General features: G+C 36.9%; 1 protein-coding gene across 1 annotated transcript; it reads right to left on the bottom strand.

The window, feature by feature from the left end:
• Nucleotides 1–4,056: 4,056 nt before the first annotated feature.
• Nucleotides 4,057–9,916, bottom strand: LOC146133402 (ras-related C3 botulinum toxin substrate 1-like). The gene is made up of 4 exons (XM_083397958.1): nucleotides 9,691–9,916; nucleotides 7,905–8,095; nucleotides 6,400–6,615; nucleotides 4,057–5,165 (listed from the first exon to the last, which is right to left on the bottom strand). Exons 1-4 carry the CDS (start codon nucleotides 9,694–9,696, stop codon nucleotides 4,997–4,999), a joined length of 582 nt encoding a protein of 193 aa, XP_083254084.1. The 5' UTR covers nucleotides 9,697–9,916; the 3' UTR covers nucleotides 4,057–4,996.
• Between the last annotated feature and the right edge of the window lie 2,629 nt (nucleotides 9,917–12,545).

Below are 12,545 nucleotides of genomic sequence, written 5' to 3'. Positions count from 1 at the left end.
AGAGATTGTATATTGTGTCCTAACTGAATTTTATTATTTGTGGCCATCAAACTTTCAGCATCATAATTTTTTTGCTGAAATTGTACACTAAATTTTGCAATATCTAACGCTATTTTCACTGTAATCGGACAATATTTTACGCCAAGTGATGTGACTGGCATGGACTTGGGCAAGAATTTGATGTTGTGTAAGCTGTTTAGGGTCAAACATTTAGATTTAAACATCAATTAAAAAAACTATGTTTATTAGAAATGAATAAAATATTATCAATTCCACAATGAAATATAGTCTAGCACAAAATATAAACAAATGTTTAAACTAATGCTCCACTGTCTAAATTTACTGTCTGCAGCCAAAAAAGAATGCAGAAACTAAATCATTCTGTCTATATAATTGACAGCTTGTGTCAACAGTAAAGTGAGACAAGCTATTTTCGCCGATAAGCTACGCTGTTTATAACTTTAAAACTAATAACATAACCCGTTTGGGGTGCTTTTGCAAATAACCTATTTCATTCTGTAAATTAACACTTTTAAATTATTACGAAAGACGCATGCAACAAAAAATGCAAGTCAGTCGTAAAACTGCAGCCAACTCCAGAAAATAGCTTTTCGTGTTACCGAGTTACCAACACGCTTGATTAATAATCGCCCTCCAGTGGAAAAAATAAATAACAGGTTTTCCTTGGCAAGTGGCCGCTCTTCGGTCATTATGAAGGTTTTTTTGCTACAACAACAAAATAACTAAGTTTAGTTTAGAAATTGTTGTCAAATGTAGTTTTAGTTGTTGTTTAGATGTTTGATAAAAAAGGAACTAAGCCGACAATTATGCCTAGTGTAGTAGGCTATAATAGGTGCTCGCCGGATTCTGAACTGGTTTTGGTGCTGATCTGATACCAAATTGATTTGTGTATTTCAGTTTTAGTTTGCAACAAACGCAGCCTTTTCTTCTTAGAAATGTAAATTACCTATACAAAGTTTGTTTAAAATTACAGATAATGACCGTTTGATTTATATAAAAAATAAATTGTATTGCATGCAAATAAAAGTTGGTTCGAAATTGAAACGTGCACAGACTAAAGTACGGTACCGATATTGGTGTTTTTTTCTGAGTTTTTATTCGTTTGAGTTTTGTGATTATACATTGACAATTTAAAATACCCACTATACATTATTCAAATCGCTAACGTGAACACACAGCACCTGTCAATTGTCATTTACAGTTTTGTTTATTCAAGCCCATCCACTGAACATCTGCCCTTTAGGCTAGGGTTGCCACATGTCTGGATCCTACATTGCGTCTACGATGAAATATACCTAAACGTACACTACTAGTGGCTCTACAGAGAGAGGGGTGGGGTTATCCAATCTGTCATCAAATGTCCCGGACTTTGCCGCTTGAAAAATGGCAACCCTGAAAATAAGGAGTAAAACAATACATTTTTTTTCGTTTGGTGCTCACCTTATAAGAAAAATATTTCCTTGCTTCTAGTTCTTTATTATCGTAAAAGTGATCTTTAATAGTGCCTTATATATATATTTAATTTTATATAAAATAAGGATAAGCCGTTTGCCGTTAAAACCTACCAATTGTACCTTGTAAAGTGCGATATTTAAGCTGCTGCCGTGTGTTTATTTACATAAGCAAAACGGAACAGAAGCTTATACGTATTGGAGTTTCTCTGTGGCCTCGTATTGGAAAAATAGAGTTTTGTCAACACCTACTGAAAGTGTGACGTAAGTAATTGTGAAATCGTGCTGGTGCCGCGTCACTAAAGCTAAGAGTAACAACGGTATGAAACGTCTGTTGACACAGCATGTGGCCACTCATTTTGTGTCAAGTGCAAAGAAAACATTAAACTGGAATAATCAGTTTCAAAATATAGGCAAGGGATTGAACTCGAACGAAACTTAGTAGCACACCGTACCCAACGCATAATAACCTAACACGATGTTGTAGCTTGTTGGCAATTCTTTGCAATTCGACCAAGGGCAGGCGTGCTGGCCTGATGGCAAAATTATATTTTTGCCAACGTTGACAACATAAATGAAAAACATTTTGCTGCTATGTGGGAACTTTTGTCATTATTTAGCATCACCGTTAAAAAAAAGTTTCGCACAAATGTACCCTGCTGTGTTATATTGCCCCGTGTCAACTCATATAGTTTCAAAAGTTCTTTTTCTGCCCAAATGGTCACGATTCTTTTACAATTTAAACTTTTGCCATTTTATAACAACTAAATGCATTTTTCGCTTTACGCGATTGAACCTGCTACGCTTTAGATTTAAATGCATATTGGCCAATTGCGCATGTGTTGAATTTTAGGCCTACCTGTTACATAAAGTCACCTACATACGTTAAATGTGAGGTCAACTCTAAATCTTTTCACACACCATACCAGTGTTGTAATGACTTTTTTTCAAATGACTAAATTCTTTTGACCGAATGACTTGACTTGGACTCATGTCATTGAGTAAAATGACCTGGATTAAAATGAAAACCTCGTCCTAATTTTGGACGTAAAACAATTTGCACGCTATATGTTGTTTTTTGATTATTTTTTCGTTGAGTTATTGATTATAATCAGTCGATTACTCGAGTTTACAAATTTTATTAGTGTGTCGTTTTATTTTTTTATCAATACAATGGCTTGACTTGGAGTTGATTTGTTAATGGCTTGACTAGAACTTGACTTGGTACTTTTTTCAAAAGACTTGACTTAGACCCAAGGTATTTCACAAATTACTTGACTGGGACTTCAGTCTTTTTAAAATGACTTGTTTACAACAAGTCACACCATCCTCACACCATGACTGAGACTTAGGCTACATACTTTTTATTATATGTAAGGATTCTATACACACGTTAGAGGTGTTCTACCATTTTAAACCCACTATTGTGTATTTTGATGTTGGTTATAGCGTTCCTCATTCACCGCCTTCGTTGCAACACAAATAGAAAGAATAAGATCGATCGAGCAGTCCGCCCGGTTGTATGACAAATGATTTGTAATGTTGACTTAACCTAACTCGAGGAAATGACGACAGACTACATAATGGGGTCTAAAATCAAGACATGATTGCGTGAACTTTGTGTCGACGTTTTAGCAGAGTTGTACTAAAGACTGACCCGTTAACCAGTTCTCTATGTCACCAAATGCCTTTGTGTCGTTTTGCCAATATACAAGTAGCCACCTTACATAAAGTCGGTTACTATTTCACACTAAATACCTTTGTTCCTAATAAGAATATCGCCCATACCGAAGTAGGTATTATTTCGAACGTTTCGAATAACTCTGCATTCATTTTCAACCCTAACCCTTAACCCTAACTGTTGAAAATGAATAATCTGTATGGGCTTTGATATTCTTATCGCGTCTTACTACAACTCCAACCATTATGCTCCAAACTTCTGTCCCTGTTTTGGAAATGGCGCCAACAAACCGGATGAAGAAGTGGATATTGTGCTTAAAGCTATCATGCGATTTATTTCAAAGGAAAACCAATGTTTAGGATGTTTGAATATATTTCGTTTCGGGGTGAAAGATCACTTCATGTCCGAAACGGGGGAACGCGTAACATTGCGACAAAAATAGAGTAAAAACTGCGAGCATAACTCACTACAGCGCTATAAAAGCGAGACACTCATCCGCTAGAGGGTTTAAAAATAAGAAAATGGGATAAAATAAAATGATAGTAATACAAGGTATAGTTGTGCCAAAAATGGATGCCTTTTCTAATTCGTCGTACAAGTTTAGATGGGCTAACGCAAACTAAAGTTGCTTAACGAAAATTCAGAAAATGTTAGCCCGTCTCAAGAAGTAAGAACAGCAGCAACAGTGATCAAGTCTATGGGAGTTTTGCGAGTTTCCAAAAAAAAAAAATTCTACAAACAATAAAGTGCAAGCGGGGTTTTTCAGCCGATATTCAGACTAATAATTTGATACAAATCTTTCATGGCAGACATATAGTTATTTTCTAATGATATACGACAAATGTTAGGAAAATTGACAAGCATTAACATATAACTGCAGTTCATTAGGTCAGTACAAGTATAAAAAAATACTCAGATAAATTTATTTAGACCTGATGAGGCAGGTTGAAATATTCCATTTATGTAAATGAGTTTCTAATCCGGCATTGCCACATGATTTTCAAGGTAATACGAAAATGTGTTGCTGCCGATCGTATAGAAATTACCGTGTATTTTGAATAAACAAAAAACAAAAAAACGAAACTATTGCTAAACTTAACTCGGAAGTGAATATTGGCCTACAAAAACAAGGAAAATGAAACAAATTGTCCCAATGTTTCAGCACAAATGTAACCTCTAAGCAAAAAACACTTTCGCTGTCGTGATACATCGACACTTTAAATAAATACAAAAAAATAGTTCACTAAACGATAAACTTACTGTGGACTACGGCTTGTATGGCTACGACAGTTAGTTTTGATTTTGTCATATCTTGTTAAATTGTTGGTAGGTTTGCCAAAAAAAACATTAAAATGCTAGGTTCTAACCCCAGATATCGCGAAGTACCTTGTTTGTAGGGATTATTACATGAGTTGAAGGACGTTGTGTTTAAAAATATGCGACATTGTTTAAAGTTGTACGATGTTTCTACCAGTTTATTTTCGTAAGTTTGCTATACTTCTAACAAATACATTTTAAGAACGTTTAAGGTATTTTTTAAGCATAACAGCCTTACATTGGGTCCTGAAAATATTTTTAAAACAGAAGAAGCATGGAACTTTACCTATAGTTAACGTAGTTGCCGCGGCGGCTTTACTACATTCTCCAAATATTATAAAGGCAGACTTAAATCGAACGGCGTGTAACAAAATTTCGTGCAGGGCAAAAAACGTGATATTTTACTATTTTTGACTCACCGCGCACACCAGGTGGCGGCAGAGGGCACAATAAATAGAAAGAAGAAGGAGAGAACGAAATGGGAAGAGAAAAAAACAGCTAAAAACAAGAGAAAACGCTTGGAGCATCAAATCAAAGCGCAGGATTTTTTGGAGTCCTTTTTCGACTTGGGCGGTGATAGGACCGATCGGACCGCCTCATCAAACACCATCTTAAGGTTTTCCTGCGTTAGAGCTGAGCTTTCGATCAACTTAACTGCCTTGATCTCCTTTGCAAGCTTGGCTCCTTGCTCGGGTCTGAGGATAAATACATTTGTTGTTTGATTTTCACTTGTGGCCATGTATACAAGGAGGGTGGATATAAAATTGTACAGAGAAATGTTCAACTAATGCATGGTAGCTGCTGAGGCGGAGTCAGAGTCGGGGCCGAAGCCGGAGTCGGTGCCGGCACTCGACGTAGTCGGTTATTAGGATGGATACTGACTTAGTACTCGTCATTCTAGTAATAATACTTAAGAAGCTTTAAGGCCAGAGTCCAGCGTTAGCTTGTGCAGTAGCATGTTTAAAGCCGAATAAGCATCACAACTGAAATCGTTAATTTGGAATATCAGAGCGCGAAATTATTTTCACCTAGGTATTGTGGATGGATGAGTTATATGGCAACTCCAAAAGTGGATTGCTGTGATACGACCCTTTTTTAACTACGTAAGTCGGTGTAATACAGGACTGTGGCGTCCTAGACACACGCGACTTTGTTTTTTCAAGGACAATATATGGCTCTGGAAAGGACGTCAAAAACAGTCGTTTTAAACCACTCCTCCACACGTATGCACAATACAATCGAAACAGTACAGTTTAAGGCAACGCTTTATGGAAATTACAGCAAGGTTAGATAAAAACAGTAACCTATATTCATATGAAGGCAACCTAAAAACACTGTATCGAATAAAAACGATTCCAGTTGCCAAAATAAATTGAAATTTATCAAACTTTTTGTCTGAGCAAACTGTCTTTTTTTCAAAGGTTTGGCCAACAAACTTGAAACGCGGGACAATCATTCCAAAAATTACTTCCAGATAAACAACCCTATAATTTTGCACTTTGATAACTATACACTGGCCAGAAAGTATAGGGGATTTTTTTTAATTTTACTAGTTCATTGGTTTCTAAGGCTCCCTTTCGTTAGTATTCCACGAAAAAAACTTATCCTGAGATGGAACTATCAACAGTATAATGATCACCTTTCTTATTGAACATTTCTTTGGTTTTCATTTATTTATCTTTTTACACCGGTCCTTCAAAATTCTATTTTTTCTTTCATCTTATTTTCTTAATGAGGTGGCAGTGGATCTTTTCATTTGAAAACTATAATGGGTCAAACCAAAAAGCCACATAGCTTCAAAAATACCTTTCTGAAAAGTATATATTTCTTTGAATTATAAAATTGTACCGCAGATACGGCTCAATCAGTAACAAAAGCTTTTTTTCGGTTAAAAAAATGAAATATAACAACAAAAACAAGAGCACTTACGTGATCGGAGTAATCCCCTTTCCGGCGAGTTGTTCTGTGACCTCGGTGTTAGTTCTCAGGTCGAGCTTGGTGGCCACGAGCACGATGGGTACGTTGGGGCAGTGCTGGGTCAGCTCGGGGACCCACTTCAGCCTGATGTTCTCGTATGAGGTCGGAGAAATCACAGAGTAACAGAGAACAAAGACGTCGGTGTCCGGGTAGGAGAGAGGACGCAAGCTGGAATGAAAAGTGAGGGTTTATTGGTGGGTCTGTCTGACTGTTTGTTTGTAGAAAGTCATAACCTTAGATGGATGAGTCAAAATCTATACTCTTCGGAGAATAAATTAAGCAGGTATATGCGCTTTATTTATCAATTATATCCGTTTTGGAGTAAGTTTAGCTCAAATTATATTATATAGGAATTTGTTTGTGTAGCTATAAGCGTCATATATATTTTATAGTAGCCTTTTAACAAACGCAGACACAATCTATATTGCCAGAAAACCTCTGTTCTATGGATTCGGCAAGTTCTTTTGACAGAGATAAAAACTTGTAAAAAAGAAGAAAAAGGCTTGGCGAAAATGAAAGCATGAATAGTTACAAACACTAGATCCGGACTAAAAACAACCCAAGCCCTCAAATCTAAGTGGGTTGTGTTGTTTATCCCACCGATTAAAACATCGACTATTTCTCTAAGGCTGCCAATCAAAACAGATAAACTTCTAAGCTAAACCAGAATGGTCCAACAGAGGACCACAGGACACATTTAGTAATGCCATAAGTTTTTTTTTTACGAAACTTTGTAAGGTTTAGCACGGTTTAAGCGTATAGGTAACACGCAATAAATATCTAAATCAGAATAATCCATAATACCATAGAATTAAACTAAAGACATAACAAAGCCAAATACACACTCGACAAAAAAAGATCTAAATCGCCTGCAAAAGAGCTAGAAATGTCGGAATCAGGCCTGAATTGACAAAATAACGCCCGAGGGTGTGGGGCACCTGTCTGGCACCAGTCGTTTTGGTGTCGACGTTTGGACGCCCTAGTTTGCTGTTCTGGCATCGGATTCTTTGCACTTGCTTGTGGTTAGGGGCGGGAAAAGGGGTGGGTTAGGTTATAAGGTTGACATTATTAGGGCAGTTGGTGATGAAGTTAGGGGTGGGGTTTGGGTAAGAACAAAGGTTGTATAGGCCTTATCCTGACCATTTAGGTCTAACTAGCGGGTTTGATATATCCCGATTTAGACGTTTTCACAGCTTTTAGGTATAAGTTCTATTGTAGTCTTATTCCGAACTATGCTTTATTCGAATATCCGCGGTTTTGTGGCTGGAGTCCAGCGTACCAACTTTATTGAAAATCTCTAAATATACAACAAGAGTTTATAGAAATCCTAGCACGGAAGTCTATGTAGAGCCTATTGTGTGTTGTTCAACAAACCGGTAAACAATATAGTGCCCCCCAGTTGCCAGCAATTTTGCACCGCCCTGAGCTAAACTATATTAAACGGCAGCTGAACCAACCGGTCAAAGTCCTCCTGTCCGGCCGTGTCCCACAGGTTGAGGCTGATCGGCTTCCCGTCGAAAGTGATGTTGGCCATGTAGTTTTCGAACACAGTTGGAATGTACTCGTACGGAAAGGCGTTGGTCGTAAAGCTGATGAGCAGACAAGTCTTGCCCACCGCCCCGTCGCCAACTACCACCAGCTTGATCGACTACAAGTAAAATGTGGGGCTTTATATTGCTTATAGTTTTCGTGCAGTGGTGCACGACCGGGGTGCCATTTTTAATGTTCAACGGCGCCAAGAGATAACTGGGATTTTTGTACCAATCTGCTTTTTGGCCTGTTGGTAAGCCTAATGTACCGCCATCTTATTGGATACAAAATAAACAACTATTGCAAAATAACCAAATTAAAAAAAAATTGCACATTTATGTTTTTCGGTTGTTAAACGAAAAATTGCATGTGCGTTAAAAACCTACGTTTTGTTAATTCACCATTTACTGAACACAATCACTTCAAACTAGAAAAGATTGCATCGAGGCGCAAACCATGGCTGTAAATTTGCTCACACATTTCGAATCGGGTATCAGCCACCATTCGATATTGTTGGACTTTAACCTTCTTTTAAGTTTAAGTCGTTAAATGTCCCTGACTGCGCCCTCTGCCATTTACTTTAAAACGCGTGAAAATCACGATTGAACTACTATAAAATTAGTTTTTATTTATTTATACGCTAGCTGATCTATGGTTTCATTTTACTACTACACCACTGTTTATTATACCAGGCAAAGGCAAAACTAACTTTTTATACTTTGTTGGTTTAAAAAACCTAAAATTATATGGCACTCAAGCACTGTTAAAGGACAAATTAGAAGTAGGTCTACTTTTACAAGTTTTCGCACAACCGTGCTCATCAGTTACTTTAACCAGATTCAAAACTAGAGAAATACGGCTCAACAAAAAGCTAAAAATGTATGAAAACCATGTTATAGTTTTTCAAAGTTGGTGACAGGACTGCTTTAAACCAAATACTTTCTGGACATGGTTTTGACAATAAGAAACTGGCGACGGGTGCTTTATTATATGGCCATATGCACCACAACGAATATATTACAAAATGACAAGGGACAAAAACCTCTAACTAGCTAACCCACGTCCCATTAAGCCTTTGTTTGACATTTTGCGGTAATTTCCAATCGCGGTCGTGGCTTTCGTTATCGTGACCGGATCCTAGTTTTTGTTACGGTTCAATATACTATATACACCTGTGTTTTCTTTAAAAAGGATGGCAATCTTGTTTTATCTGTTTTATTAAACAGTGAAACAAAATACGAACAGGGAAATGGACTTCTGTATGGGCGTTTCCAACCCACCTAGCACTACACGCGTTATATTCTGCCCAGTATGCTATAGCCTGCTTATTATAACTGCGCACGGATTATAACAAACTCAATAGGATAATCAGCATTAAGATTCAGTATGAAGGATTAAAGTGATTTGCCAAAATTGGGAATAGAAAGGGCCTTAATAGAGATCTGAGATAATCGCCCAATATGTATATTAGTACTTTGATTTTTGAATCAAGGTTGAATACCATTTTTTCTAGATTTTACAGCACACTTAAAAGCGTGTAGACAACACAACAGTGCAGTTCAGCTAGGACAATTGATTTCTCAAACTAAAAACAAACATTCACATTGCAGACAAACGCGATCTTTTTAAACTGTTTTAATACCATAAAAGAATTAGCAAAAAATAATAAATTAATAAAATAATCTACACAACAGTTAGGCCTACCAAGCTTACCTGCATATTCAGTAGCTTAATATGACGCTGTGCAAATCTTCAAAGCAATCAAATTAAAGAAAAATTACTACAAACCGGCTAGGATGCCGCCTATAACACCTATGAAGTAACACAGTGATGAAAATGTCGTGGTAACCACTTAAGGTGGCAATTAAAACCATTTAAATGCTAGGATTGCGCCACTTAAGTGCACATTTAGCCATTGAGACACGGACCGAAATTTGAAGTACATCAGTAAAGGAAATGTTAGATTTAATTAATATGAAGAACTGATTTTATGACAGCGAAATAGTTTTAAGCCATTGGGAAACGTATATTTCTAAAAGTTAAAGCATCACGTTGACTTTAAATACAATTCGCTTTATAAGCAACATAGCCAAGTATAAGTGTACCTTTTCTAAGCCAATGGAAAAAATATCTTTCAAGTTTCATTTTAAAAAGTTAAAGTGTATCAATATCAATATCGACATTTGATACAATTCGCTTTCTGTATTTGTGATCTTTAAGCTTCTAAGCCAATTGAAATTGTAGCTTTTTATGTGTGGTTACAAAAGTGAAAATGGATCTGTCGCTGACTTTGTATTAAATCCCTTTTTAAGCAGCATCTACGTATAATTGAACTCTATACCATATAATTAACCTGTCAAGTTCTAATCTAGTGACAAATGTAGCTTTTGAGTTACATTTTAAAAGGTCAAAATGTATCGGTGCTAACAAATATCTAACACAATTTGCAACCAAACCAGCATCAACAAAGAATTGTGTACAACTCATCTTATACGCTGTTTTAGCCTTCGCATAAACAGCAAAAGAAAAGGCCGAAGGGAAGTTACTTGGTCTCCACGAGCATGGGAAAAACGACTCCGTTTCGCGTTAATCGCCTGTGGTGCGTTGCATTACAGGGCATGGGAAATCTGCACTACGGTTTCCTTAATTGAAACAAACATTTCAGAGGAAAATTGCGTGGTGCTTTTGAAAAAGTGTGCAAATCCTTTGTAAAGTGGTTCAATCCCTGCACACAAAAATTGGGCCGACCAGGCTGTAAACTTTACAATATAAGCAAGGCATTCCAATTGCCCAAGGGAGGTGCCGAGATATATTTTTGAGTTTTAAGATTCAATTTTTTCGTTTGATACAAATGTTTGCACATGATTGGATGCAATAAACCAATCAACAAAGTACGCAGTACCTGTATTGTGCACTGTTGGTAAAAACGCAGTTTAATATTGACTTAGAAACCCAACAAAGAAACGCGTTTTTGTCAAAATGAGAATAACCCACAGTAAAAATAAAACGTGAAATCCTGTTGGTCTTTTTCGTAAGACTGGTTGAATGGGTTCAAGACAAAGGTCAGATGAGTTTGTATGCGGTGATTTTAGCTCGGAAATTGCACGACTTAGTCCCAACACAAATTTGACAAATTAGCTCTGGCGCCAAAACGCTTCAACACTTCCTGTTTCTTCTTCGGCAAAAACATTCCAAACGGTGGCAAAAAGTACTCACAAAAAATGGATTGGTTCTCCAGTTTGTGATTCCAACCATTTAAGATTGATCAATGTGTAGTTTAATCTCAACAATTTAACATCTTGGTTGACAAGCACAAAAAAAACCCTCCTAATCGACCCATAGCATGGTAAATTATGGAATAACTTTCACCTTTTTGATGATAGTTTTATGAAGCAATATCTCCGAAAGTTGTACCGCTAATATGCTGTATTTTTATACGAACCTTGTATTGGCTCATCCAGCAAACGCTATTAAGCAGAAATTTTTTTAAAAAAGAGCAATTAATAGTGGTGTTACAGATTTGAAATTTTCATTCATTCCTTGTATAGGCTGAAGCTATCCAGTAAACACATTTTAACTTTATAAAAGCTCGGCGCGCTCGGCGCTCAGGTATTAGTTTGGAGGTCATTTAATTGATGTCAAAAGTGGTGACAATGGCATCGTTATCGTCTCTGATCGATATTACCGGACACCCCTAGTTTAGACAAAAGTGTATAGTTATAAAAAAAATTCATGTACATGCTACATGCTACCCTATATGTTTGAAACTGGTATATAGGCCTACTCGATCCAAAAAACAGTTTGCGCGTCCCGCAGCTTTTCTTATAAACCAAATTATGCGGTCCGATACCAGTGCTCGAAATGTGTGACGCTCGCGCGACAAAACAATAATTTCCATCATTGTGAATTCGGATACCAGATAATATCAGTATGAAGCCAATATCCGATGTCAAGTGGTAGTATTTGCACTCGTCCGATACTAGGGTGATATCGGTGCAGATCTGATACCAAACTATTATGAGAATATAAGCTTATGAAGGGTAGGATGTAACTAAAATAAACGCAAAAGCAAATTTTGGCCTAAAAATCCTAAAAAGTTAACTTGGACAGTTTCTTTTTCATCCATTGTGTTTCTTTGGGCATAACCATGTCGTAATTTGGTGTCAGATCAAATCGCGATACTTCCGAATCATCGGGTATCGGCATCGGGATAAAATGACAAGTAGACATGTAATTAAGTATAGTGCATGGTTTCTCAAGCAGGTCGCAAAGCGTCATATGGTTAAAGTGGCCTTTAAAAGACCTCTTCAAAGTAGTCACACTGATTGCGGTATAGTAACAATTCGTTCACTTTGTCTTTGAGTATGTCGTATTTCGTCTTTTACTTGTCCCACGAAATACTACACAAAATTGCGTTAAAACCAGTATTTTTGGGTGACAGGTGGTTAATGAGGCTCTCTGCAAGGGGTCGCTGAGTATAAGAGACCAAGAGCAACTGGGTCTAGCACAATAGAAGTTAAAAAGGGCGTAGCAAACTTTCAAATGTCTTTATATTTCGTAATCACCTA

This window comes from Ascidiella aspersa, chromosome 9 (genome assembly GCF_963924565.1).
Source record: "Ascidiella aspersa chromosome 9, kaAscAspe10.2, whole genome shotgun sequence".
Taxonomy (NCBI): domain Eukaryota; kingdom Metazoa; phylum Chordata; class Ascidiacea; order Phlebobranchia; family Ascidiidae; genus Ascidiella; species Ascidiella aspersa.
This window is presented reverse-complemented; position numbering and strand designations above follow the sequence as displayed.